Here is a 26,227-nt window from a genome sequence, read left to right as displayed (position 1 = left end):
TCTGCACCTCCCCCACTCACTCTCTGTCTCTCTCTCTCTCTCCCCAAAATAAATAAAAAACATTAAAAATTAAAAAAATATGTTTATATATAGAAAATAGAAAGCAGTTAAATGGATAAATTATGCATAAGCTTCAAATTTCTCACTGAAAATGCCTCTAGGATATTGGATAGGAAATGGGAAATTCCAAGTGTTGGGCCAAAGTCTTCCTATTGTAGCTTCTTGACATTTGATTTTCCCGACATACCCGCTATTGAAAAAGTGCTGAGGACTACTGTAAGACCACATAAGACCCACTCTGGTCTTGAGGGGATGCTTCCATTTACCAAATGAAATCCCCCAGAGAACAACTGACCTAGGTATGTAGACAGAAATAGACTCTGGGAAACAAAATTTCCACTTATCTGTGATTTTGGGGAGTGGGGCAATCCAGGTGATTGGTTCTATCATGTCCTCACTACTTCTCAAAGTAGGGTACTGAAATGGTATTTTGTGGGTATATGGAAAACTATAGCATGAATGTAGTCCACTTTTCTTTAGAGTCAATTTTTCAGTTTTATTGAAAAGCAGTAGTAAGTATTTTTGGTCGGTAAGTTAAAAATGTTTCAAATTGAAATAAGTATCAACATATTATGGACTTAAATGCAAAGCTTGCACAAATTTTGCAAAATTCCTAAGGAGGTTTGCACTTACAGGTGAACATTTCCAGTGGGTTCATCTGCCCCCAGATAAGAGTTAAGATTGTATTCTCTACTGCCCTCAGCAGCACACCTTTGATGGAAAAAGTTTCAAAAGCACGATCTTAAAATAGACTGGCTTTAGAAAGTGAAAAGTACTGAAAAGATAGGACCAACTCCATTTGAGAGATCCCTATTCCTTTTTTTTTTTTTTATAAAGCTGATTTATTTATTTAGAGAGAGAGAGAGAGCACATGCACATACACAGGAGCAGGAGATGGGCAGAGAGAATCCCAAGCAGGCTCTGTGCTCTCAGTGCAGAGCCCAACACAAACCATGGGATCATGACCTGAGCCAAAATCAAGAGTTGGATGCTCAACCAACTGAGCCACCCAGGCACCCCTCCTCTTCCTTTAATTAAAAAGCAAATTAACTCTCTCAAAAAGGAAGCAAAAGAAAGTAAGCTATCAATAGTGAGTTTTAATGGCACTACTTTTTTGCTTTTGGTTTCCTTTTCCAGAAGAGCCCTTTTTTAATCGATGTTAGTACTATTGTCTTTATTTTAGTTCTCATCTTAAGATCTAGAATTTACTGAGAACTTCTAATTCTAGGTCTCTAGATGGATTTTTATATTTACTCCTTTCAACAGTTCCATGAGACAGACATATTAAGTAATCTTGTAAGTGGCAGAGATTTGCCTCCATGTCTCCAAAGCCCACAGTTTGGTTGCATTGCCATGTTGACTCCCATCGTTTTTTTCTCTCCTGGTTTAACCATCAAAGCACATTTACTGGGAAGTGGACATGTCAAAAGTGAAGGTATTCACATTCAGATAATATCGTGCTATTGTTTTCAAAGCAGTCCATGTTTCATGAGCCTGTAACAAAAGAAACTTTAAGTCATGATCTCTGAGTATGGAGAACACATGTTACATCAATTATTCAGGTAATCATACAGATAATCCTAAAAGACTGAGAGAAATAGAGTGGAAGAATAATACAAAAAAAGGTTTGGTGAACATACTTTTAGTGACCTATATTCTTCAATGCTTAAATGTTTTACAGTATTTCTGGGGCTACCGCATGAACCAGTGTGGCAGAGTCTTGTTACATTATAGTATCTGTCAGTTGATCACAGTGCTAGTCTACAATTATAGGCAGGAGTGTACTTGAAAATTTCAGTATTCCATAAAGAAGACACAGTCTACTCGCTTATGTAATATTTAATTTGCCAAATAAACAAATGTCTGGCTTTAATACCTCTAAATGATGCCTGTTGGAGAAAAACAGGCACAAAACTAGATGCATTATTCAAGCCGGTGGTTTTCATCAGCAAATGCTAACCAGAAATGAGCCATTCCTGGTAGACCAGTTAAAACTCAACTGTGCAGAGTAAGGATAGGACCAAGGCCCCAGAAAAACAAGGACATTCAAATTTTTTATGACTTTATACAACCCTTTAGCCTGGTAATAGAGCTTGATACACATGTAAAGAGAAAAAGAACAAACAAATGAAGGGATTAATTAATTTGTTATACATTTTTGTTTGCTGAATTGCTAAATTTTAAGAGAGAAATCATGAATAATTGAAATCCTCAGACAATTCAACAATTTCATTTGGCCTGGAGTTTCAATGTTTTTTTTTGTTTTGTTTTTTTTCCATCAAAAGAGTAAACATGGAATAAAACAGGCTAAAGCACGTTTCTTCTTTATTTCTCTTGGAGTGAGACTTCCAAATGAGTAAAAAGTGTATGGAAGGCAAGCAAATGAAGGAATGACATTAAATGCTTGGATGATTATTAAAGGTTTGGAAAATAAGCTGCTGAACAACTAAAAGGGAACTAAATGTGACTGCGGTCCATTTATCCGCCTACTCAAATATGCAATAATCTACTGAGATTTGACTGAGTAACAATCATTTTCATAGGTTCTGAGAAAAATGACCTTGATGGATAAGACATGACATGCACCTCACCTCTGTAGCCTAGGTAAGGGAGGTTGGGTGCACAAAGAAACAATTCCAGTGTGCCATTCACATGTGAACGGCACGCAATGGGGAGAAAAGAAAGAATGTTACCCAGGAAAGAAGGGAAAGTCTTCAGAAAGAAGGGGACATTTGATTTTAGTCTTGAAGGAAGAGGTGAAGTTTACTAGACAAAAGCCATTTTATGGGAAGGAAGGAGCAGTTACAGCTCAGGGCAGATAGAAAAAATCAGGGCTGATGGTGTGTTAACGCCTGCTGATGCAATGCCTATTTAACAAGATAGATGGTGGGAAGCCATTTGCTTCTAATGCAAATACCTTATCAGCCAGCGTGTTTCCCCACATATTTGGATTGCCATCTGGGTCCCAGTAATCCTGCAAATATATGTGTCTTTTGAGATGTAGGAACTGGTTTGCGGGGTCCTCCAACAAAAATGGTGCTCCCAACGCTCCTGTAATTTAGAGTCCAAGAGCACAGCATCTTTTAGGGCAATAGTTTACATCTCACTGTTTATCCTCTTAAAGAGACATAGCTGTGGCCTTTGGGAGTCTGGGTGCCTGACAAGGAGATCCCGAAAAAGCTATGCTTCGTGGGAGATGACTGCTCCTCAGCCTTTTGCCATGACTGCACTATCATCACCCTGTGTCCTGAATACAGTACAGCATGAAAGCCAGTGCCATGTGATGAACGGAAAAGACTTTTAGAACCTTCTTTACATGCATGGGAGCCCATAGATCTGAATTCAAATTCCAGCTCTATCACTTTTTTAGACAAGTTTCTTTATTCTTCTAAGCTGTAGTTTTCTTGTATGTAAAGACATAGAATAATAACACAGTAACACAATAATATAGGATTGCCGTAAGGATTGGATATATTCATGACTGTAAACCACCTGGCTCAAGCCAGGCAGTCAACAATCTTTTATTCTTCCCTTCCAAGCCTTTTCTTTCAGTTTGAAGTAGACTGCTTCCAAATCTGGCACTGTGGTTTCAATTGTTAGTATTGATAGATCTATCACTGAATTGAAGAGGTTTGTATTTTAGATTGCTTTCCACTCCAGGATTAAGAGAAAAAAAAAAGATGACTGTTTTTAAAATCCAGACTTTTTTATATCTTGAAATTTTAACACTCTATATTGTGTTTTTATTCCCAAATAAAACACAATTGTGTTCAGAGTTCTGATTTGAATCTGTATAAAGGAAGAGCACACTGCCCACCTATTTGTGGTAACAATACAATCTGTTCATTGCTTGTGATAAAGAGTCATTTATTATGAATGTTACATTAGGTACTCTATAGCTTCATCATTAACAGGATTCTACCGACCAGGATTACAGTGGACTGTAAGATACAAAACCTCCCCTCTGTAAGGGAGGGGAAGGAAGGGTCCAAGATTCAAAATAAAACAAGGAAACATAGGATTTGATTGCACTAAGGGAGTTTAGGAGAAGGTGGTGTTATTAAGCTTTGGGGCTCTGGGGCACAAGCAGACATTTTCGTGATCAGGAAAATTGCTGAAACTCTTCCTTGAAGAAAAGATTAAATTTAGCAGGATGGGAGAAGGAGCAAGACTTTAAATTTTAAGCTAGAGGAATGATGTGAGCAAAATGTGTGGCACTGGGAATCTGTAAAATGGATGTCTGAAGACAATGGTTAGAGGTGGCTAGGTTATTTGTGCATGACATGTGTGTGTATGCATCAATGTCATTTATATATGTATACACACACACACACACACACACACACATATATATATATATATATATATACACACACACACAAATAATGATAGTTGACATTTATTAAGCATTGTGCTAAGTACTTTACCTGAATTACCTTTTTTAATACAACAAACCTAAGAAGCAGCACTATCAATCATTTCATTTTGCGGACAAGGAAACTACATCACAGAAAACTTAAATAATATATTCATGGCTAGTAGGAAGGGGAGATAGAATTCTCCCTTTAAAGCCACTGTACAATATTATGACTAAGAAACAGGAATTCTTGGGGCCAAAGGAAAGTAATAATAATGATAATGATAATAATAATAATAGTCTTTTGCATTTATAGAAAAAAAGGAACCAATCATTACTTAAACATTCTGTATGATCTGCTTTTCCAAGCTTGACCTGAGCACTAAGCAGGGTTCTAGTTATTAGTTCTATTACCTCTAGATTAATTTGTTAACCCACTAAGCTCTCGTTCTAAATGCCTACCTATTGAAAATGATGTGGATATTATGCATAGATCAGGCTGTCTGTGGGTGCAAAACACTACTAGTGATGGAAAATAGAAAAATGACTCAGACACATTCTTTATTAATAGAAAGTTAGCAATTTATGTTATTCAGTCATTTAAAAGAAAAGGTAAAAGTCAAATTTTTAGAAGATATTAGCAACAGACGATAGAAGTAATACTAGCCTGCTGGTAGGTAATCAAATTCAATACAATCAAACCAGCATGCCTGTGGAAGCCATCCTCCAAAATGTACCCCAAAGATCACTGCCTCCTTGGTACTCATATCCTCTGTGGTCTTCTTTCACTTAGTAGAGTGGCCCTGTATAACCACAGGATAGTGCAGAAGTGACTGTGTGTGATTTCTATGGCTAGCACATAAAAGATGTTATAGTTTCTGCCTTGTCCCATTCTTGAATCACTTGCTCTAATGGAAGACAGCTGCCATGTTGTGAGGACACTCAAACAGCCCTGAAGAGAGACCCATGTGTCAAGGAATTGAAGCCTCCCACCAATAGCCATACAAACGGAGCACCTGGGAACCTGATGTTTTTGCTCCAGTCAAGCCTTCAGATCACAACAGTCCTCAGATCACAGTAGCCCTCACTGACATCTTTACTGTACCCTCACGAGAGATCCTGGGTCAGAATCACTGACTTAATCCATTCCCAAATTCCTGACCTTCAGAAAGTGTACAATAATAAATGTTTATTGTTTTAAGCTGCTATAGTTTGGGGAAAATAGTTATGTCATAGTAGATAACTAATACGGTGCTTTATAAGTGCCTACTGATGTCAAGATAACCTGCTAATCACCGGAGCTGAGACCCAGATGAAACAAGTGAGGCCACTAGGGCATAAAACAGAAGAAGAAACTTGCTCTCAAGCTCACAGATTTTGTGCCATGAGATCTCCACTTGCCTCATCCTAGTCTCTGCTCTGATCATCATTGCAGAGAAAGATAAACAAAGAATAACTCTGCCCCTAAGGAATTCACATTATATTCAGAGCTCATAAGTAATTACAAGGAAACATATTGTGGCCAGACCAATTGAAGGGGGAATGATTAATTCTGATATTGGCAAGGAGGCATCACAGAGAAATCGGTTTTGAGTTGGGCTTCAAAGGTTATGGAATGTTTCCACAGTTAGGAAGAAGGGAGTGGAAACAAAGCACATGTATTCCAGGATGAAGAAGATTCGAGAGCCAAGGAACAGAGGAACAAAGAAGGCTCAGGTTCGGTGACCATCACTTTGCCAATGTGACTACAGGGTAGGGTTGAGGTATAGATGTGGTCAAAATGAACATTGGAAAGATAAGCTGGGGCCTGATTTTGAGGGATAATTACTCTCATACCAAGGGGTTTGGACTTTATTCTTCAAACAATTAATTATTATTTCTGAACAAGAAAATGATAGGACCACGTTTGCTTAAAAAATTTTTGTTTGATTGTGATAAAATATGCTAACAGAAAAATTACCATTTTAACCATTTTTATTTGTACAATTCAGTGGCATCAACCACATTCACAATGTTCTAAAACCATCACCACTATCTCAAGAACTTTTTTATCCCCTCAAATAGAAACTCAGTATCCTTTAACAATTCTCATCACTCTCTCCTCCAGCCCCTGGCAACCATCATTAGCTTTCTGTCTCTATGAATTTGCTAATTGTAGGTACCTCATTGTAAGAGGAATCATGCACTATTTGTCCCTTTGTGTCTGATTTATCTCAGTTGAGTATCTTCAAGGTTTACATGTTGTAACATAGATCAGCATTTCATTCCTTTTTATTTTATTTTATTTATTTTAAGTTTTATTTATTTTGAGAGAGAGTGAGAGAGCATGGCTGAGCACGAGTGGGTGAGGGACAGAGAGAGAGGGAGAGAGAAAGAATCCCAAGCAGGATCTGCACTGTCAGCACAGAGCCCAATGTGGGGCTCAAGTTCATGAACTGCGAGATCATGACCTGAGCCGAAATCGAGAGCCAGATACTTAACTGACTGAGTCACCCAGGTGCCCCAGTTACTCATTCCTTTTTAAGACTGAATAATATTTTGTATGTATATGCCAACATTTTGCTTATCCATTCACAGATACTTTTGGAAACTCCTTTGTCAGTGTGAAAGGCAGATGGTAAAAGGAAGAGAGAGTGAGAGGAACAGGTTGGGGCCTCTTCTAATGGCCCAGAGGAGAGATAAGTGGGACCTGAATCAGGTGACTGACACCATGGATGGGAAGACAGGACTGACTGGAACAGAGCAGGGAACTCATTCGTTTGGGCTCACTAGTGAGGACTGCCCAGCATTGAAGTTCTAGTTTTAACTGAGATGTGTTCATAGACCACTTCTCAGATTTCTCTTCATTCTCTTTGAAGAAAAGGTGTTACAGTATTAGACATTTAATGTGTTATTCTGTTAAAAAAAATGAGAGGGGGAGGTTTTCAAAATAGAGTATCTAGGCAAAGAAGATTCAATATCAATATCTAATAAATGTTTGTACATACATTAGGCTCAGGATATAATTTACAGCTAGATAAAGAAAATACAGTAACCACTTAAGATAGTGTTACTTGGAATCATCCAAAAGTAAAACCAATATCTGCACTATAATTGTCATGGTGTATTGTACAATTGCTAAGGGGAAAAAATGTATTACATAAATCTTAGCAGAGAAGCATGGTTTAAAATATAAACCATAGCTATTTTAAGCTCTAATAATTCTGTCTTTTGAAAATCTTCTATCTTTTTGCTCATGGAAAATATTTCACTGATGCAATCTCCCCCTTATCCCCCACCCTCGCCCCTGAACATTCAAAGCACCTATTTCAGCATTATGTGCCCAACAGGCATCCAATAAATATTAATTGGCAGTGATAATAACATCACCCAGGAGAGAGACAGAAAGTAGTATTTATTATCCTACTTTACAAATGAGAAAATTGACACACGGAGATGAAATGACTCACTCAAGGTCACATAGTAAGTCATTGGCAGGGCTGGAAATAAAATGCAAGTTATACAGAAGGGCATGCTATTATCCTCTCTGCTTGAGAAATTTCTCCTCCCTTTTTCATTCTGCCTGATCAACCTTGAAAGTTAGTGAGAGCAAGATCAGAGTTTGTGTTTGTAAGCCTATATAATACTGCTGGGGTTTGAAAACTGAACCCTGAGTTTTATTACTTTGTTGGTTTTTAATTTTTTTTAATGTAGGCAGTATCAGCCAGGTTAATGCCTTTTTTAAACTTTAACATCATAAGCTATAAAAAAAATCTTCCTTTTTTTTCTTCCCAACTCCCTACACACCCTCCTTCCTTTCATCCTGTATCATAGCAGTTTTAATAGGATCTGTCAAGCTTAGTTCTGCTATCTAAACATATCTTGAATATAGTCTGCAGAAAATTCTGTACAGTTCAAGTAAGGCAGCCACTTCAGAGTATGGAGATATTCGAGATCACAGTTCTTGCCACACAAGCCAAGAAGGATTAGAGATTGAGAGTCTTATCCTGGCCCTGCCAGTGATTTGTTGGGTCATTAGCTGGTTACTCCTGCCTTTCCATTTCCTGTTCTTTAAAAGGAGGCTGGATCAAGGGCACCTGATCCTTGACTCAGTTGGTTAGGCATCCGTCCAGCTCTCGATTTCGGCTCAGGTCATGATCTCATGGTTTGTGCTTTAGAAGCCCATGTGGGGCTCTGCGCTGACAGCGTGGAGACTGCTTAGGATTCTGTCTGTCTCTCTCGTTGCCCCTCCCCTGCTCGTATGTGTGCACACTTGCGCTCTCACTTTCTCTCTCTCAAAACTAAATAAATAAAAATTAAAAAAAAAAAAGTGAAATGAGGCTAGATCATATGAAGCTAACTAAGGTCTCTTCTAGCTCTAGTATTTTTTTTTTTTAGCTCTAGTATTTTTAATTGGAATATATTCATAACAAATAGGTCATTAACTGAAAATTACTTTCTCTGCATGGTGTTAGGGCATCAAAAACATATAGAATATACTGAATGGGTACCGCTCCTACTACCATCAAGGAGTTCACCTGCTGAGAAATTCAGCACTGAGATAGATAGAAATAAGTGAAGGAGAAGTCAAAATAGCCCTAGCCAATAATTAAAAGAATACAAATAAAAATGTATTCACATTATGCACAGAGTAGGGTGCCCATCGTGGGCTGCGGAGCAGTATGTTGGTAATGAAAACTGTACAATTGGAAATGGAACGATTCCCTATTTTTTATCACCCAGGGAAGGTTGAAAAAGAGTCTTTAAATTTGATATTGGAGAAATAACTGAATAGTCTTTATACCGTGCACCTGACTGTGAAGATGATTCCTCGTACCTACGCAAGAAGAGGAACCTATACATGAAAAAAGACCAGAAAGCCTGATGTGAAATATAAGATACAGAATCAAAGGACAGAGTCTGATGGCGGAGTCCTATTTTCTTTCCTGTAGAAGAAACTCATTTAGAGTAACCTCAGCTCACCCTTCTCCCCTTTGTAGATAGACTCTGCCCCTCGGAAGGGGTGGTGCCCCATTTAACTGTCCAAAAGGCATAACTTGGCATGTTCAGCTAGCTCTTCCTTCTTTCTCTTGAGAGTTAGCTGCCCTCAGAGATCATACTTTCTCTTCTGGTTCTGCAACCTGCAACTAGATATGAAATTTACCAAATTCTGGGGTCCAGTCATCAGGTCCTTTATATCTTATACTATGTTATGTCTTCCAAATTAGCCACTCTCAGGATTAAAGGGAACTGATTGCCTTCCATGATCATCTTTGGTTTATCTCTCCTCTTGACCAAGTAAGCAGGCAAAGAAGGGAAGTGGGGAGTTCTATGTGTCAGAAGGTGGTACAGAGAACCCAACATGTCTGTTGTCTCTAAGCCTCACTAAGAAACAGAGAAAAAAAGAAACAAACAGGGGCACGTGGGTGGCTCAGTCGGTTGAGGGTCCGACTTCTGCTCAGGTCATGATCTCATGGTTTGTGAGTTTGAGCCCCGAGTCAAGCTCTGTCTGTGCTGACAGCTCGGAGCCTGGAGACCGTTTCAGATTCTGTGTCTCCCTCTCTCTCTGCCCCTCCCCTGCTCACACTCTGTGTCTCTCTCTCTCAAAAATAAATAAACATTAAAAAGAAAAGAAACAAACAAGCAAACAAATTAAAAAAAACCACCAAAAACAAAAACAGAATAGACCAGGGCCCTCCAACCAGCAGGAACTAACTCATCATCCCTGGAAAGCCAGGGCTGTGAATTCTGTGAATATTCATAAACAGTTACAATGAGGGAAGGAATTCTTTGTCTGTGAATAAACATGGTGGAATTTAGTGGGGGCAGAAGACACAACAATGTCTGACAAATCCACAGGATGGGACACAGCTAGCTATTTCCCTTAAGGGCTGGGTGATACTGCTATTTGAAGTGTTACATGATGCCTGGTGCTGGAGATGGAGAATAAGCACTACAGTCCTGGCACAAGTTCAAAAATGCTCAGGTACCGGATGCTGAAAGCAAAGCACTTAGCATTCAGTATAAGCAATTAAAGAATTACATTTATTATTTACTATTTTTATTGGATTGAGTCCTAGTCTCATCCCTTAAAATGTTTGCCTTAAAAAAAAAAAAAAAAGAGAAAGAAATGCCCAGGCACATAAATTAAGTATCAAAATAAAGTATAAATAGTCACTTGGAATTAAGTACAAAAGAGGATCAGGAGAAAAGGATATACGGACATCTTGGCCATATGGTAAAATTTTCAAAGATCTAAGCGTAGGAGAAATTTTCTAATTTTGTGAAAAATTAAAATACTCATGTTTAGGTTCATATATTTAAAGTTGAATATTAAAAAAATTGAATATTTAAAAAATAAAGTTGAATATTTTATTCTCTGTGTTAATAATTTTTGTTAGAAATTATGAAATAGTTATTTTTTGATTCCCACTCTAAATTTTGATCACTGATCGAAAAATTTATGGTGGAAAAGAGAAGAGTTGTATTTCATGTAATAGACTGTCACTTTGCTACAATTCAGATAAACGTTAATGAGAGAGAGAATGAGAGAGAAAAAATTTTGGGTTTTGGAGGAAAAATATGAAGAAGAAAAAGAAGGAGAAGGGAGAAATCAAGAAAAGAAATGAAGGGAAATAGAGAGAAAATAAGGGAGGTTATAAAAATGAAAGGTTCAAGAGGTGAAAAGTCGTAGAAAAAAGGAACAGGACAAATAGGGAAGTAAAAAGACAGAGGGCAAAAGAGTCAATGGAAATTAGTTAGGAAAAAAAAAAAGACACTGAACTTCAGGACTAGCTCTTTAATTCCATCATTTTACTAACCTGTTAAAGAAATGCTTTCATAAATGAACTTTTAACTTGGGAGCTTTGGCTTTACTGATGTTACAATTGCTAGTGTGTTGACTTTGTTGCAAACTAAATAGAAACTAGTATTACTTGAGTTTAAGCTCAGTCTGTTCTAACCTGCTCTGAACACATTAACATACACAAACATACATGCTCACATGCATGGCCATGTAATTCCTGGGCTCATGTTTTGGACCTGGCAGATCTTTTATTTGCTTTTAATTTTGTGGACAGAGAAATTTGTAACTCACAAAAGGCAGCATTTAATATGATTCAATAGTAACCCTTGTGGGTCATTGCCTGTGTGAATTGATGGGATTTCCAACTCTAGGGCCCTGACAAATGGTGCCACATGGACAGGAAAATAGATGGTTTTTCTGTAACAACCAGAGTGCTCAAAGAATCCAGTCACAGGCAATGATATTTTTCTCTGAGTTATTTCCCAGTTTATTCTCACTACTCACTTTCTTGAGAGCATTGATCAACCTTAAGCCAAAGTGAGTAGATAAAATTAAGAGCAAATTCTTATAAAACACACTAAAACTATATACAGAAAATAGACTCCCAAGGAATGGGAGGGTAGGGAGGGCAGCTGGATGACTGAGAAGGGCCGTTCCTCGTTCCTTCTACGATGGCACAAAGGAAGGCAAAAAACGGAGCCACTGGAGTGTGGGGGTGGGGGGGTGGGGGGGGAGGGGCTGACTGGGTCAAAGGGAAGAATGTGAGCTTAAAAGCTCTTATCAGAAAAACCCAACCCAACCCAACCCAACCAACCAAACAAAAACCTTCAAGACAAACTGCTGTTGGTTGCTAGCCATGGAGTAAAAATAGGACCTGGATGTCTGCTAGAGAAACAGACTAAAGGCAGTTTGCTTCCACTGTCTAAAACCAGAAGACATACTTGCACTTCATGTGAGCTTATCACAGGTTGACAATACGGGCAGCAAGAACCTCCAGCTTGTTTCACATACGGGTCAACCTCCAGGACTGGCTTACTTACTCTGTGAAACACTTTCCACATATGCGTATTTTCCATATTTCTCCTTTGTGTGAAATGGGGCTGTTGGATTTTAACAAGTGCCCTCTTGAGGTGGAACATACTGAGTTAGGACTTCCCTTTACCCTCACTACAACTAGCCACAGCTGGAGAAAGCTTCCGGTTATATCTTAGTTGGCTCTATCTGTTCCCATAAAGTCATCCAGCTCCCTCACTCCAGGCCTGTTCTTGGAGAACCACTGGCCGCAATAGTGGATTTATTCCTCTTTTAGCAGGTGGGCTTGCTGTGTGCTCTGTTGCCTGTCCTGTAGCTGCATATCCCATATCTAGCAACAGGGCCAGAGGAGACAGTTTGTGTAGCAGAAAGAAGGGTTTTGTTCTCAGAAGACCTAAATGGAGGATTTGCGTGTGAATCCAGCATCACCATTGATGAACTGTGTAGTTTAGTCATTTAACTTCTCTAAGCCTAAATTCCCTTTGTAGAAGGAAAATCGTAACACTTATTTTCAGAGTGATTATGAGAGTGGACTTAAGGTAACCTATGGAAGGCCCCTGCCACAGAATAAAGACTTCAGGTAGTAATATTAATATTTGCTGCTTTTATTATAGGAGAAGGCAATTCTTGACCTAAATGCTGAAGAGAGGGTTTTTCTTTTGTTTTTTGATCAAATCATGACACTTGGACTTCTAATTCTCTGACCAGGGAACCAGTTCCAATGTGCATAAATTACTATTTTAAGAAAGTCAATAAAATGATTTGAGGACTGTGCTCATGAATGTAATTACTTGGGGAAGCTTCTTCATCATTTTTAGCTTCTGCATTCCCATTTGGAAAATGGATAATGACATCTTTTCCCTATTGACTTCAAATTAAGTTCTAGACAAAAGCAATTTGTTAGACAACTAATCTGTAACAGAGAAAACTTTTTTTTTTTAAATAATAAACACACACTTTTTTAAGATGGTTGTTTTCTTATGAGTAGAGAGCTCCAAGGAAGTGCAGATGAATAAGCTGCATTCTTAAATGAAAGATGGGAGGAGAGAGGGAACAAGTGACTGAAGTTGATTCAAGCTACAATCTCCTACTTGAGAGCTGAATGATTTAGAAAATGTCAGTTAAACGAATCATTTGTGTAAGAAATGAATCTGGTCCCAAAGACTTATGTGTACCCAGCCTAGAGGTGGTAAAGTCTTCTTTCCTGAGATCTGAAGGGCTGAACCCAGCTCTGTCAACATTTCTCTCTCCTTGGTTTCCAATTCTCAACTTGTTATTTCATGAACTTTAGCCACATAATTTTATTTATTTATTTATGAAGTGAAATCAGTCAAACCAGTTGTCTTTCTAGGTAGACACATTCGTATCTCAGCTGGAGTTAAAGTGAATTCCAACTGGTTTCCTGAGAAAGTCTGTAAAAGTCATTTTGCAGGACCACTTTCCTTTTGCCAGATATTTTTGACCCTGCCTGTTCATAGGTGAATGTTGACTAGCAGTAGTGCTTTTAGCCTTGCTCTAATCCACCGTCACCCACTCTAAAGCCAACTGCATGGATCAGCAGTCAAAGCAAAGCAGTACACTGATGGATTGTAACTAGCCCATGACTTCAATTTGCAGTGTGCTCCCGAAACACTCACTTAAACTGAGCCAGCCTCACTTTCTTCATCTGGAGAAGTGGGCTGTAACCACTATGATTATACATGCCTTGATGATAATTGCCTAATAATAACTTGGCTAAAAATGCTTAAATCAGTTATTTAAACATGTCCCAAACATAAATATAACTCTGATGATTAAAACTCTTTATTAAAATTATTTATATGCTTAAGAATGAAAGGCTATTTATATACACATACATATATGTGCACATATATCTAGAATCATATTCTAAGTATGATTCTAAGTACACATATACTTAGAATCATATTCTAAGTATATCCTTTTATCTGTGTGTGTATATGTGTGTGTGTATGTGTGTGTGCGCCTCAAGAAAAATATGTAATTTTTTTTGTGGGTCTTAAGTTTATCATAAAAGTAGAAATTTATTCTTATTTAAGCATTTCACCAAAAGTATTTGTAAGTTGTAAAGATTTAACTGCGAAAATAATTTATACCTTTGTAGGTATTTTCAGTTTTGGTTACAAGAAAAACAAATGACCTCTCAGTTCCATTCAGATATCAGCCACTGAATTATTGGGTCAATTTGGCAGCAAATCATCTGACCTTCAGTGCCTTCCTTGATCTGTCTTTAAAACACCACTTCTCTGAGCTACAGCTTGCTCTAAAGGTTAATGAATTCACACTCTCACAGTACCTTGAGGTCTCCACATAATGGTACCATGTAAGTATTACAGTTTCTAAAAGCCATTTAAAATTTTTCTTTGTTCAAGGACACAAGAGCATTTCTTTGGAAGCAGCACTTAAAAGGACTTCTTAGCATTAGTGACATGCTAATATGTTAATACATAACTAGGAACAGAATGATCACACACAATTAACACTAACATGTTCAAAACCATGGCATGACATGATAGTTTGGTTTTCCCAATGCTCTAGAATTGATCTGTGGATAAAACATGTTTGTTCATTTCTTTAAAAAAAGTTGAAAGTGGTTATCTATCAGCATGATTTTGTAAAAGGCATGATAAATAAAAAAGAAATAGATTCTTACCTATAAGCAATGTTGAACACAGGGCTACTTGAAGCATCTTATATGCCATAATCCTGTTTTGGAAAGAAAAGATTTATTTATTTTAATTGAGACCCAGCAAAGCTGTAGGTCACACTATCTACTTTCCAGGAGCGTGAAGCATTTGCTGCATACCTGGCAGCCCTGTGGAGCTGACACAAGTCAGAGAGGCCGTTGCCTAAGATGTGGCTTATTTATATGACTCCTGCCTTTTTACCCTTTGGACTTTTTGGACTGACTTTTTACAAGCTGTTCTTATATGAGCCACGTATTTATTTACTAATTTTATCATCTGTACAGACTAATGTAATAAGATGTTAAAAAAAAAAGGTTGGAAAAACTGAATCACTCATACATTGCTGGTAGGAGCATAAAAGGGTACAGCCACTTTGGAAAACAATTTGGCAGTTGCTTATAAATCTGAGCATGCAATTACCACAAACCCAACAATTGTACTATTGGATATTTGTCTCTGAGAAATGAAAACTTATGCTCATACAAAAACCTGTATAAGAATGTTCCATAGCAGCTTTATTGTAATGAAAGAACTGGAAACAACCCAGGTATCCTTCAAGAGCTGAACATTAAACATATTGAAGTACGCTTATGAGTTACTACTTAGCAATAGCGATACTGTAAACGTTATTGATAGACACAACAGCCTAAAGGAATCTCAAGGGAATTATGATGAGTGGCCAGTCCCAAGTGGTCAAGTACTGCATGATTCCATGTATGTAACCTTGAAAAGATGAAATGGTAGAAATAAACACATTAGTAGTTGCAAGGGACTAGCTATGGAAGGGTGAGGTGGGTGTGGTTATAAAAGGGCAATATGAGAATCCTCTATAGTGATAGAACTGGTTTGTATTTTGACTGTGGTAGACAGTTTATGTGAACATAAACATATGCTAAAACTGCACAGAACTAAATACAGATATACACAGACACACCCATGAACACACTTAAAACTGGGGAAATCTGAACAGATCAGTAGATTACAGCAACATTAATATCTTGGCTATGATATTGCACTGTAGTTTTGCAAGATGTTACCACTGGGGGAAACTGGGTGAGGGGACACAAGATCTTCTTACAAGTGGTGCGGTTCTATCTCAAAACAAAACATTTATTTTTTTTTAAATTTTTTTGTGTTTTCAACGTTTATTTATTTTTGGGACAGAGAGAGACAGAGCATGAACGGGGGAGGGGCAGAGAGAGAGAGGGAGACACAGAATCAGAAACAGGCTCCAGACTCTGAGCCATCAGCCCAGAGCCTGACGTGGGGCTCGAACTCACGGACCACGAGATCATGACCTGGTTGAAGTCGGACGCTTAACCGACTGCGCCACCCAGGCGCCCCGACAAAACAGAACATTTAAAGACAAAGGAATGTTTAACTGCATTATAAAATGTGTTTGTTTCCAACGAAAGTACACAACGAATAAAACCAGGACATTTCTTTACTTTTTATTTTTTTAGGCAATTACCCTTCTCTGTGGCATGATTAATAGCTAATTAAATAAACTCATCATTATGCAATTTATTCTTTTTTTTATACAATTTATTCTTAAAAGCAAATCACGCATCTGTTAGCCAGTCTCATCAAAATTATGCAACCGGAAACAAGCAGATACAGAGACATAACAGTGGTAGAAAATAACTTTCTTGTCTATCTTTGAATTGTAAAGAGTGTTTAGAGACCTGGATCTACCTAGTGCAGTTATGCCTCTAATTGCTGATGGAAGCCTGGCAAAGACAGATGTTTGGGAATCGGCACAGTAAAATCTTGGCAGCCTATCCCATGTATCCATCTATGTGTCCAGCAGTTGCTCATTTCTGTGACTCTTCCTTGTCTTTTATTTGATGGAGAGGTATAAATGTGTAATTATGGGATGGACTAGAAAAATCTCAAGAAAATCAAAAGAAAATACTTTTTGTTATGAGAAGCACACACAATCAAAGGAGAAATTCATCTTCCTCTCTTCTCTTCCCTTCATCATTCTTCAACTTTTGAACCTAAAGTCAGGCTTGCCTGGTGTGGGGCTGTAGGCACGGCTGTCTCCCATCTCTTTCACTCTTTCATTCTCTTCTCACAGAATGGCTCATTAGTTGGTGATTTGGGTTGTGATATAGAATGCAAATATGAAATAATAATAGTCATTCTGTGAATTAAAAAAATTTTTTTAATGTTTATTTTTGAGAGAGCGAGAGACAGAGTGTAAGCAGGGGAGGGGCAGAGATAGAGGGAGACACAGAATCTGAAGAAAGCTCCAGGCTCTGAGCTGTCAGCACAGAGCCTGACATGGGGCTCAAAGCCATAGTCCACGAGATCATGACCTGAGCCAAAGTCAGACACTTAACCGACTGAGGCACCCAGGTGCCTCTCTGTGAATTTTCTATATGTTGTCTCATTTAATTCTCATGGCAACTCAATGGCGAAGATATTATTATCATTTTATAGATGAGTACGCTGAGGCTCAGAGAGATTTCATAACTTGTCCAAGGAGCGTGTCAAGGTGAAACTTTGTAGCAGAAGAAGAGCGACTGCTGTGCTGAGAGGCACAGCCAGAGAGATGAAACGGATTAGGTGAATGTGACCCCAATTTGGTCCACAGGTAAAGGTGGCCTTGGCAACTCAGATCCGCAGGGGTGGTGTATGTATAATCCAAGATCCTTTATGGGCCAAAAATTGTTGTCCTTCCTGGTGAATGAAGCCTCCTCTGATCCCCCAAATGGAATCTGGCTTCTCTTTCTCACATCTGCATACCTTTGGCACTTAGGCCCTGTCTCCCTGTATTATGTATGGTTTCATATGTACATTTCAGTGTTCCCAAGTGTATTACAAGCTTTCTGAAGGCTGGTTCTGCATCTTACTCCTATTTGTATGCTTTCAATGCCTAGCAGCATGCTTACCATGTAACAGCCCTCAATAAACACAATCTCATGGAATCAGCTGATTCATATTAAACTGAACTACATAAAGTTGAATCAGTACTTTCCTGTACTGGTCTATCAGCATTACAGCCTTATCCTACTGGCTACAAAATCCAAGTATAATGTAGCAGCTTTGTTTTTATATTAGGGCTTGGGTTTTAAACAGTGTTTCCCAGAGCTTGTCTCTTCTTATGATCTCTAAGAGAAAAAAAGTTGGAGGCATGAAAATTGGCAATATTTAATTATAAAGACGTAGAAATGCTCTTTGAAATAAAATTGGAATATCTATCTTTGAAAAATACAAAGATCAAGTGGCATGGATTAATGAAGCTCATCAAGGAAGTCTGTTTACAACTTTGATGCTTTGTACTTAGAAATTATTACTTTAATATGATATGATGGACCTTGGTAAGCTCCCATGGTCTCTTTCATATCAATGAAATATAAATGTTAAAAAAATGAGAGATCAGATCTAATATTATAAAAACAATTTACAGAAGAAAAAAGAAAAGAAAGAAAACTTTATTCTACCAAGAAGCAAGCTGAATTTAGTTACTGCTCTGTCATCCCAGCAATGCAATCAGACCCAATAAACTGCAAAGGTCTGGAAAATGCAATGCTCATTTAGAAAATTCTGATAAGAAGTGATGAAGGGCATGGTGCAGCTGGGCATGATTTAATGACATCACCAGCATCAGTAAAAGATGAGGAGTCAGCCAACATGTTGGAGGAGAGGATACTAGCCCTTATAAACATTGTACTAAACTTTCAACTGCATTCGACCTATTGAAAATAAGCTGGTGACAGTACTTATTTATTTATTTATTTATTTAGAGGGCACATGCGCACACACATGCAAGCAGAAAGGGACAGAGAGAGAGGAAGAGAGAGAATCTGAAGCAGACTCCATGCCCAGTGTGAGTCTCACGACCGTGAGATCATTACCTGAGTCAAAATCAAGAGTGGGATGCTTAACTGAGCCACCCAGGTGCTGCAATATAGCACCTATTTTTATGCAGTTACTTGAGATTTTTGCAGAATTGCTATGTGGGAACAAAATGTGACCATAACACGCTGTAAAGGACTCAGTTTTCTACTGATTTGACCACAGATGGGTTTGTTGCCCTTGACAGCTTAAGATAGAGTGTAACATGCCATCATTATCAGGTCGAACCTCAATTTAAGAGTGCACTTTCCCTCCTAGGACTGATGGAATATCCCATCACCCCTGGGGTAGTGACTATTTAGGCAGAGAATGGCACAGCAACTACATTCCAAGAAGGAGTAAGGGTTTCCATAAAGTCTTGTGCTACATGCAGAAAGTAGCTCTTTAATGAAGCTCAACATGACTCAGTTGCTCTAAGGCAGAAACTACTTTTAAACTACTTCATAGAATATTGTTTTGCCTTGAAAGCTAGAGCTTTTGGTTTTATTATTATCTCAATTTGTGAATAAAATAAAGCCTTGCTGAGAGCACACAGAATATGGTCTCATCTCTCCTTATCTTGTCCCCTCCACCTAAGTACATTGTCCTCCCTCTTACCATCATGACTATTGAGCCCTTAGGGCTTCTGTCACCAGGTCGTGGGAGAATGTACTTATCATATGTTAACAGTAGGAGCTGGATTAACTTGGAGAAATTAGCTAAAATGTTGGAGAAACACATTCTGTTTTTGTATTCATTTTTAGTGTGACCATTGCAGGTTTAAAAACTTGCTACCACTTGAGACACCTTAGGTTTAATGTGGCTTGGAAATGTAGCTTGAAGACTTATATAATAGACTTCTCTTTTACTAGATGTAGTAAAACTGATCCTATCTGGTTTGAGGTGAAGGGGTCTTCCAATTATATGGGGGCTTATTTTCATCTTGAGATCTAGGCCATTTGTATTACCCAGGCTTCTCTTCTGCTCCCTCTTTCCCATTTATTTGCTAATTGAAACATCCACCAAGGAGTGGTATATAAAGACAGACCATGAGGGGTTTATAGACTTATCCTTCAGGTATTATTCATTCATTCAACAACTATTTTAGTGGGTACTTCATACGTTCTAGGCACTTTTCAAAATCTATTTTAAGCACATTTCATAAACATTGTTCCCAGTACTAGAGTTACAAAGCTATATCAACCATTTTATTAATGTTTTTTTTTTAATTTTTTAAAATTTATTTACTTTTGAGGGAAAGAGAGACAGAGTGTGAGCAGGGGAGGGACAGAGAGAGAAAGGGATACAGAGTCCGAAGCAGGCTCCAGGCTCTGAGCTGTCAGCTGTCATGGGGCTCGAAATCACGCACTGTGAGATCATGACCTGAGCTGAAGTCAGACGCTTAACCGACTGAGCCACTCAGGCGCCCCTCAACCATTGTTTCTTGTGTGGGAGAAGACAACTTCAGGGGAAGTTTCCAGTGAGATGAGTTGCAGTTTTCCATGAAGACAAATTTAATTGCGGGAGAAGAAAAATTCCAGGAAAGGAAAGAGCATGGCTAAAGATCATGAGGCTTGAGTGGAGAGGATGCATTAATCAGTCACATTTGAGGCTATCACAATGGCATTCGTGAATACTATACTGGCCTTCTCTAAAAATTCTCTGTATTATTGATGTTTAATAATTTCTATTGGTTATCACTGTAGACAAATCAGAGTAATTGAAAGATATGCCATTAATACAAATGTATACAGTCTAGCAGTTTAAAGATGTCAATCTGTTTTATGATATGGTGTTGGAATCACAGACTTCTTGATGAAGCTTTGAGGTAATGCATGCCAAGGCGTTTTCCTCATTATATACTGAATAATTGATAGTTGACAATATGTGACATTTATTGAACATCTGCAATTCACTAGCTAGTTTACAGAGCACAGAATCATCAAGGGACCCTGCCCAATCAGCTCACTATCAAAACTCAGTCTGTCACTTGCAAAGTCTTCCATGCTTCACTAAACTAAAAGCAAAGAAAGCATTTCTAGGGACTCGCCACAGAAGTGAGTGGGGCTGTATTTTCTCTACAGGTAGCTCTGTGGGCATTATTATTAGTTCCACAGGGAAGCAGTCTTTTCCCATGGTTCTGGTAATCTCAAAAGATAAATTTGATGACCTAGTATAGATTTGAAGTAGCCTGTTCTATCATGATCATGATGCTTTCATGATGCTTTTTCTGCTATAACCTACAGTTGAGCTCTCAGCAGTGTGACTTTCTCAGGCTCAAAATCTAAGTGCATGTGTTTTAGTCTGGTACATATAAAAACAACATTGGTGTAGCATTAAGAGATTTAAAGTATTGCTCGAAATTCTTGCTTCCTTGGGGAAAAAGGAGGGGACTTAAGATAAAGGAGAGGAATATGGAAAATAAAAATGAAATACCATGGGTATGTAGGGGGACTAGGGAGAGTAAACTGAGAATTTTGTGTTCTGGGTTGGATGTGGCAAGAGAGTCAAAAGAGGCTGGATAAGAATGGCAGAAATGGCATCCCATTAATTGTTTTTGGGTTGCTGTGTTAGTTTGCTAGGGCCGCCAGAGCAAACACCACAGATTGGGTGGCTTAAACAATAAAAATTTCCCACTGTCCTGGAGACTAAGAATCCAAGAGAGGGTGTTGGCAGTTTTGGTTTCCCGAGGCCTCTCTTTTGGGTTGTTTACTGCTGTCCTTCTGCTGCCTCTTCACAAGGACATCCCTCTGTGCATGCATACATTCCCCGTATCTCTGTGTGTCCTAATTCCTCTTCTTATAAATACAGTAGTCAGCTCAGATGAGAGCACTAACAGCCGCATTTGAACTTAATTATCCCTTCAAAGACCATATCTTCAAATTCAGTCGCATTCTGAAGTATGTGTGTGTGTGTGTGTGTGTGTGTGAAGGGGAGGGCTGTTAAAGATTCAACATATGAATTTGGGAGGGACACAATTCAGCCACTAACAAGTAGCAAAGAGAAAAACCCTTCAAATGTGTGTAGTTCTGCTTCTTCTAATCCTTGTTTCTGCTTAAGGAATAGGAGTGTTTGGAAGGTCAGTAGAAGATATCCAAGGGAGGAAAAGAGGCTCCATGAGGATTTATCAGCTGGTGATGTCTTTCCTTGGGGAGACTGCCTTTCTCTCTTGGATGGAGGAAAGTTCTGAGCAAGATAAGGACCACTCCTCTATATTCCCTCTCTCCATCTCCACTGAGCCAGTTTCCATCCTGGGAAATTCCAATATTGTTAAATGATTTGCATCTCTGGCTCATGTGTTGAGGCCAATGTAAAAGGTTAGTTCTCCTTCCTACTGACAGTGACCAACAAATTGATGGATTCATTTTTTTTTTCTCTCATGGAAGGAAGATCTATCAGGACAGGTATGTATGGGCAAGAGTGACTTGGCAGAAGGGAGCTTGACAGGAGGACTTATATACTGCAGCAACATTGGTTTCATTTTTAGGAGTCTATTCAGATAGAATTCACAAATTTCTCATGAGCCCCAAAACTAGATTATTTGGTTTATTCCAGGTTACATAGTAGACATTAAATGTATTATTATGGTCTTTTTTTCTTTGTTATCCATTTTCTCAAGGAAACCTGAGACTATTATCCTTTGAAACTAGAAAATCAAGCTTAGTGCATGTTTTCAAGGCTCTTGAAATTCTGATTATCCTCATATAGAGGGTTCCTATGAGGAATAGACATTTAACTTTTAATAGAGGTGTAATGGTTCCCGAATCTCAGCCTCTTTTGATGCCCCTGTCCTCTTTATGTTAGAGAAATGCTATATTCTCCACAATCACCATCAGACTTTCTGCTCAGGATGGATACTCTTTGGGTTATTCTAGATGAGCATTTATTTATTTATTTATTTATTTATATTTTTATTTTAATGTTTATTTATTTTTGAGAGAGGGACAGAGTGTAAGTGGGGGAGTGGCAGGACAGAGGAAGACACAGAATCCGAAGCAGGCTCCAGGCTCTGAGCTGTCAGCATAGAGCCCAACGCGGGACTTGAACTTGTGAACTGTGAGATCATGACCTGAGCCGAAGTCGGACACCCAACCACCTGAGCCACCCAGCGCCCCTCTAGATGAGAATTTAATGCTAGAAAGAAGAGAACTTTAGGTGGGGGCAAGAATGGAGGGGTAGTCCTAAAAAGGAAGATGAGAAAAAGAAGAGACTACAAACCCAGAAACAATAAGCAGCATTAGGATTCAGCCCAAGATAATTAAACAAAGATATTTCATGTTCTGATTGAGATATAGTTACAAAGATGAGACCATGATAGAGATTGGGGGTACGTTTCTGTACCAAGAGAAGGTGAAACACAAAAGAAACGGTAGATACATGACCAACTATATAGTATTCTATCATGCACCCAGTTCTCTTGAAAAATAGTTCTGAACTCCTAAATTGATAAAATAATGGGAAGAAAATTAGTAAATCCAGTCAGGTCTAATGAGCCTGGTTGCCTGAACTCCTTAGCATATGATGACATGCCCCTTTCTAGGGAAAAGTCCTGCTAGTGGGACGTTGATAATAATAATTATGAATATTAGTTATTCATCCCCTCTGGTATTTATGGGGAATTTTATTTAGGAGAGTTAGATAACAGGAGGAAAGGAGACGTCACTATGGAGTGGTGATATCCACTCTAAATACCACTGTTCAGTGGTGAGAGGCTACGTAGTTATGGGGGTCCCTTAAAAGATGGAGTGATTAGCTTTGTCAGGAAATGATGTTCTGAATAAGGCAACAACCAAATTTACCAATTCAGTGGCTACTGGTCACAGGGTAGAGAGTGCTTCTTCTAGGAATGGAGAGGGACAAGTGGGAGAATGAAGGAGGAAGAGATTGCCCTCAAAAGAAAGACTGAGAGAAATGTGTTACAGAGACTAATACAAAGTCAGGAGGCTACTGTGGAAAAGACTCAGGCTCTAAAGGAACAATTCACCTCCAACCTCCCTGTGCCACACCAAAACTGAATGATTTGGTTGAAAAAGGTATGGAATTTGGAAGCCTGAATGATGTGGATTCTCAATCCCCATATGCACATTTTACATCAAAGCCTGTTGGCATTTTTTGTTGATTAGTTGTTTTCCAACAGCATTATACATTATCACTCACCAGACCCAGGAGGATACTCCATCATTTACCACACCACCAGGATAAGGTCTAAGAGCAAGCCGTCTACTCTGGACACTGTTCAGTCCCCATCCAAGGTAGAAACATATAGCAAATGCCTCTGAGCCAGAAGAGCAGGATAACATCAGTGTTTCAACATGGAACCTTGCAAGTAGTTTCTTCTCCCTTCAGCTCACAGTAATTTTCCACCACACCCTATTATTTCTTCCAGCAGGATTCATGAAATGAAAGTCTTTATGCCTCATTGAAGAAATTTCAGGCTACGAATAAAAAGAAGGTGGAGCGTTGAGCCGATGGTGGAAGATCCCTGACATCACATCACAGGCTCATTTCTTTTACATGTTGGATTTTTTTATTCCTTTATTGTTATATTGCATTTATGGTGCAATGAAGATAATTCACACTCAGCAATAAAATGAAACCAAAAACTATTTTAAAACTGTTGTGTGGCTTTGGTTATAGACAAAAACGTGCCTGCTCTAAAAAAATTTTTTTACAAGATTCTTGGAGCTTACCTCAAATAATAGACTTGTGGCAATTTGATATAGGAGGGGTATGGTAATAGTAAAAAAAAAAAAAGAATATATATATAGGAAACCTGGGTGGCTCAGTGTGTTGAGTGTCCAACTTTGACTCAGATCATGATCTCATGGTTGGTGAGTTTGAGCCCCACATTGGGCTTGCTGATGTCAGCCTGTCAGCACAGAGCCCTCTTCAAATCCTCTGTTCCCCTCCTTCTGCTCCTCCCCTGCTTGCGTTCTCCATATATATATATATATATATATATATATATATATATATCTCCCAATATATATACATATATATGTAGTCAGCAAATTTTACATTAGAAACAAAAGTTTATTTGAGTGTCTAAAACATATCAGGCATCCTCTGGATGTTGTTGTGTTATGATATAAGGGAAAGACAATGCAATTATGTGCAAGAAAGATCCCTAGACTGAAAATTGAAAATTGTCGGAGAATATCTAGGACAATCTGTTCCATTTCAAAGGTCTGCAGTTTGAGTTAGCTAAGTAATTTTAAGAGGTTGTTTTTTTTCCCCCAGAGGAGGAAAAATGTGCTTACCTCTTTCTTTGAATTGCCAGTTATTCATTGCACGTCTGTAAGTACTATGAGCAAAGGTCAAGGTACGAGCCTTCCTTACATGTGTGAGGTTTTTTCCACCTTTGAACTTTTAAAAAGGCTTTTATTACGGAGTGCCCCGAAGATCAAAGTGTCTTGTTTCATTGCTTTGCATTCTAATAACGTGCTAAACTGGGCTATTTGCAATGGTTTTTAAAGGGGTTTTGTTGAAAGAAAATGGAACCAGCATGAGAGGAATCTGGATGCATTATCTTCCTTTCATTTTCTATGAATGAATCGCAGAAAATACAAATACAGAAAACGCTGTCTGGTCTTCTCAGGTCAAGGCTGGCGTATAATAATTTTCGGCAGCCTATTGAGTGGATATATAGCCTCAAATCAGAAATTAGATATTAGTATCTAAATGGAATTTTTGTACAGAAAGTTTTCTTTGCAGATTTTTGTTTTCTGGTCAGTCTTGACAATATTAACTTATATCCACAAAACGTACACTTCCCATTACGGTTACCTATGTGTGTATCTTTCTTTCCTGGTACCTCTAACTGGCTTCTTCTGTTCCCATGGGTTCCTCAGCCTCTGATTTCAGAGGCATGCAATACTCAATAAGTTCATTAATATTTTCCATAACACAAAACTATATTTTATTGGAAAATGACAACCTGTTGGTAGCTAACTCCACCGAAGACAGAAAAACCGTGTGTGCGTGTGTGTGTGTGTGTGTGTGTGTTTATTTTTTTTAGGGAAACCACATATTTATTTAAAGCATATTAACAGTTCTCTGCTAGGATATGCTAAATCTTTTTATTTTATTTTATTTTATTAAAAGTTTTTTTTAATGTTTATTTATTTTTGAGAGAGAGAGACAGAGAGAGACAGAGAGCAAGCAGGGGAGGGGCAGAGAGAGAGAGAAGGTGAGAGAGGATCCTAAGCAGGTTCTGTGCTGTCAGCCTGATGACCATGAGATCATGACCTGAGCTAAAATCATGAGTTGGAGGCTTAACCCACTGAGCCACTAAGGGCCCCTAATTCTACATCTTAACGTGACAACAATGAGCTCACTGTCTTCTGCCTTCCAGACTGGTCATTTTTTGTGACTTGCCCATACTATTAATGGCAATGTCATTTCTCCAGGACTTCAAGCTTAAACGCATGGAGCAACTTTTGCTCT

At 38.5% G+C, this 26,227-nt stretch overlaps 1 protein-coding gene across 1 annotated transcript; it reads right to left on the bottom strand.

The window, feature by feature from the left end:
• Window positions 1-1,137: 1,137 nt before the first annotated feature.
• On the bottom strand, window positions 1,138-25,069 carry CC2H3orf85 (chromosome C2 C3orf85 homolog). The gene is made up of 3 exons (XM_043593282.1): window positions 25,042-25,069; window positions 2,978-3,111; window positions 1,138-1,554 (listed from the first exon to the last, which is right to left on the bottom strand). The coding sequence occupies exons 1-3, from the start codon at window positions 25,067-25,069 to the stop codon at window positions 1,465-1,467; spliced, it is 252 nt and encodes an 83-aa protein (XP_043449217.1). The 3' UTR covers window positions 1,138-1,464.
• Window positions 25,070-26,227: the final 1,158 nt, after the last annotated feature.

The sequence above is a fragment of the Prionailurus bengalensis genome, chromosome C2 (genome assembly GCF_016509475.1).
Source record: "Prionailurus bengalensis isolate Pbe53 chromosome C2, Fcat_Pben_1.1_paternal_pri, whole genome shotgun sequence".
Classification (NCBI taxonomy): Eukaryota; Metazoa; Chordata; class Mammalia; order Carnivora; family Felidae; genus Prionailurus; species Prionailurus bengalensis.
This window is presented reverse-complemented; position numbering and strand designations above follow the sequence as displayed.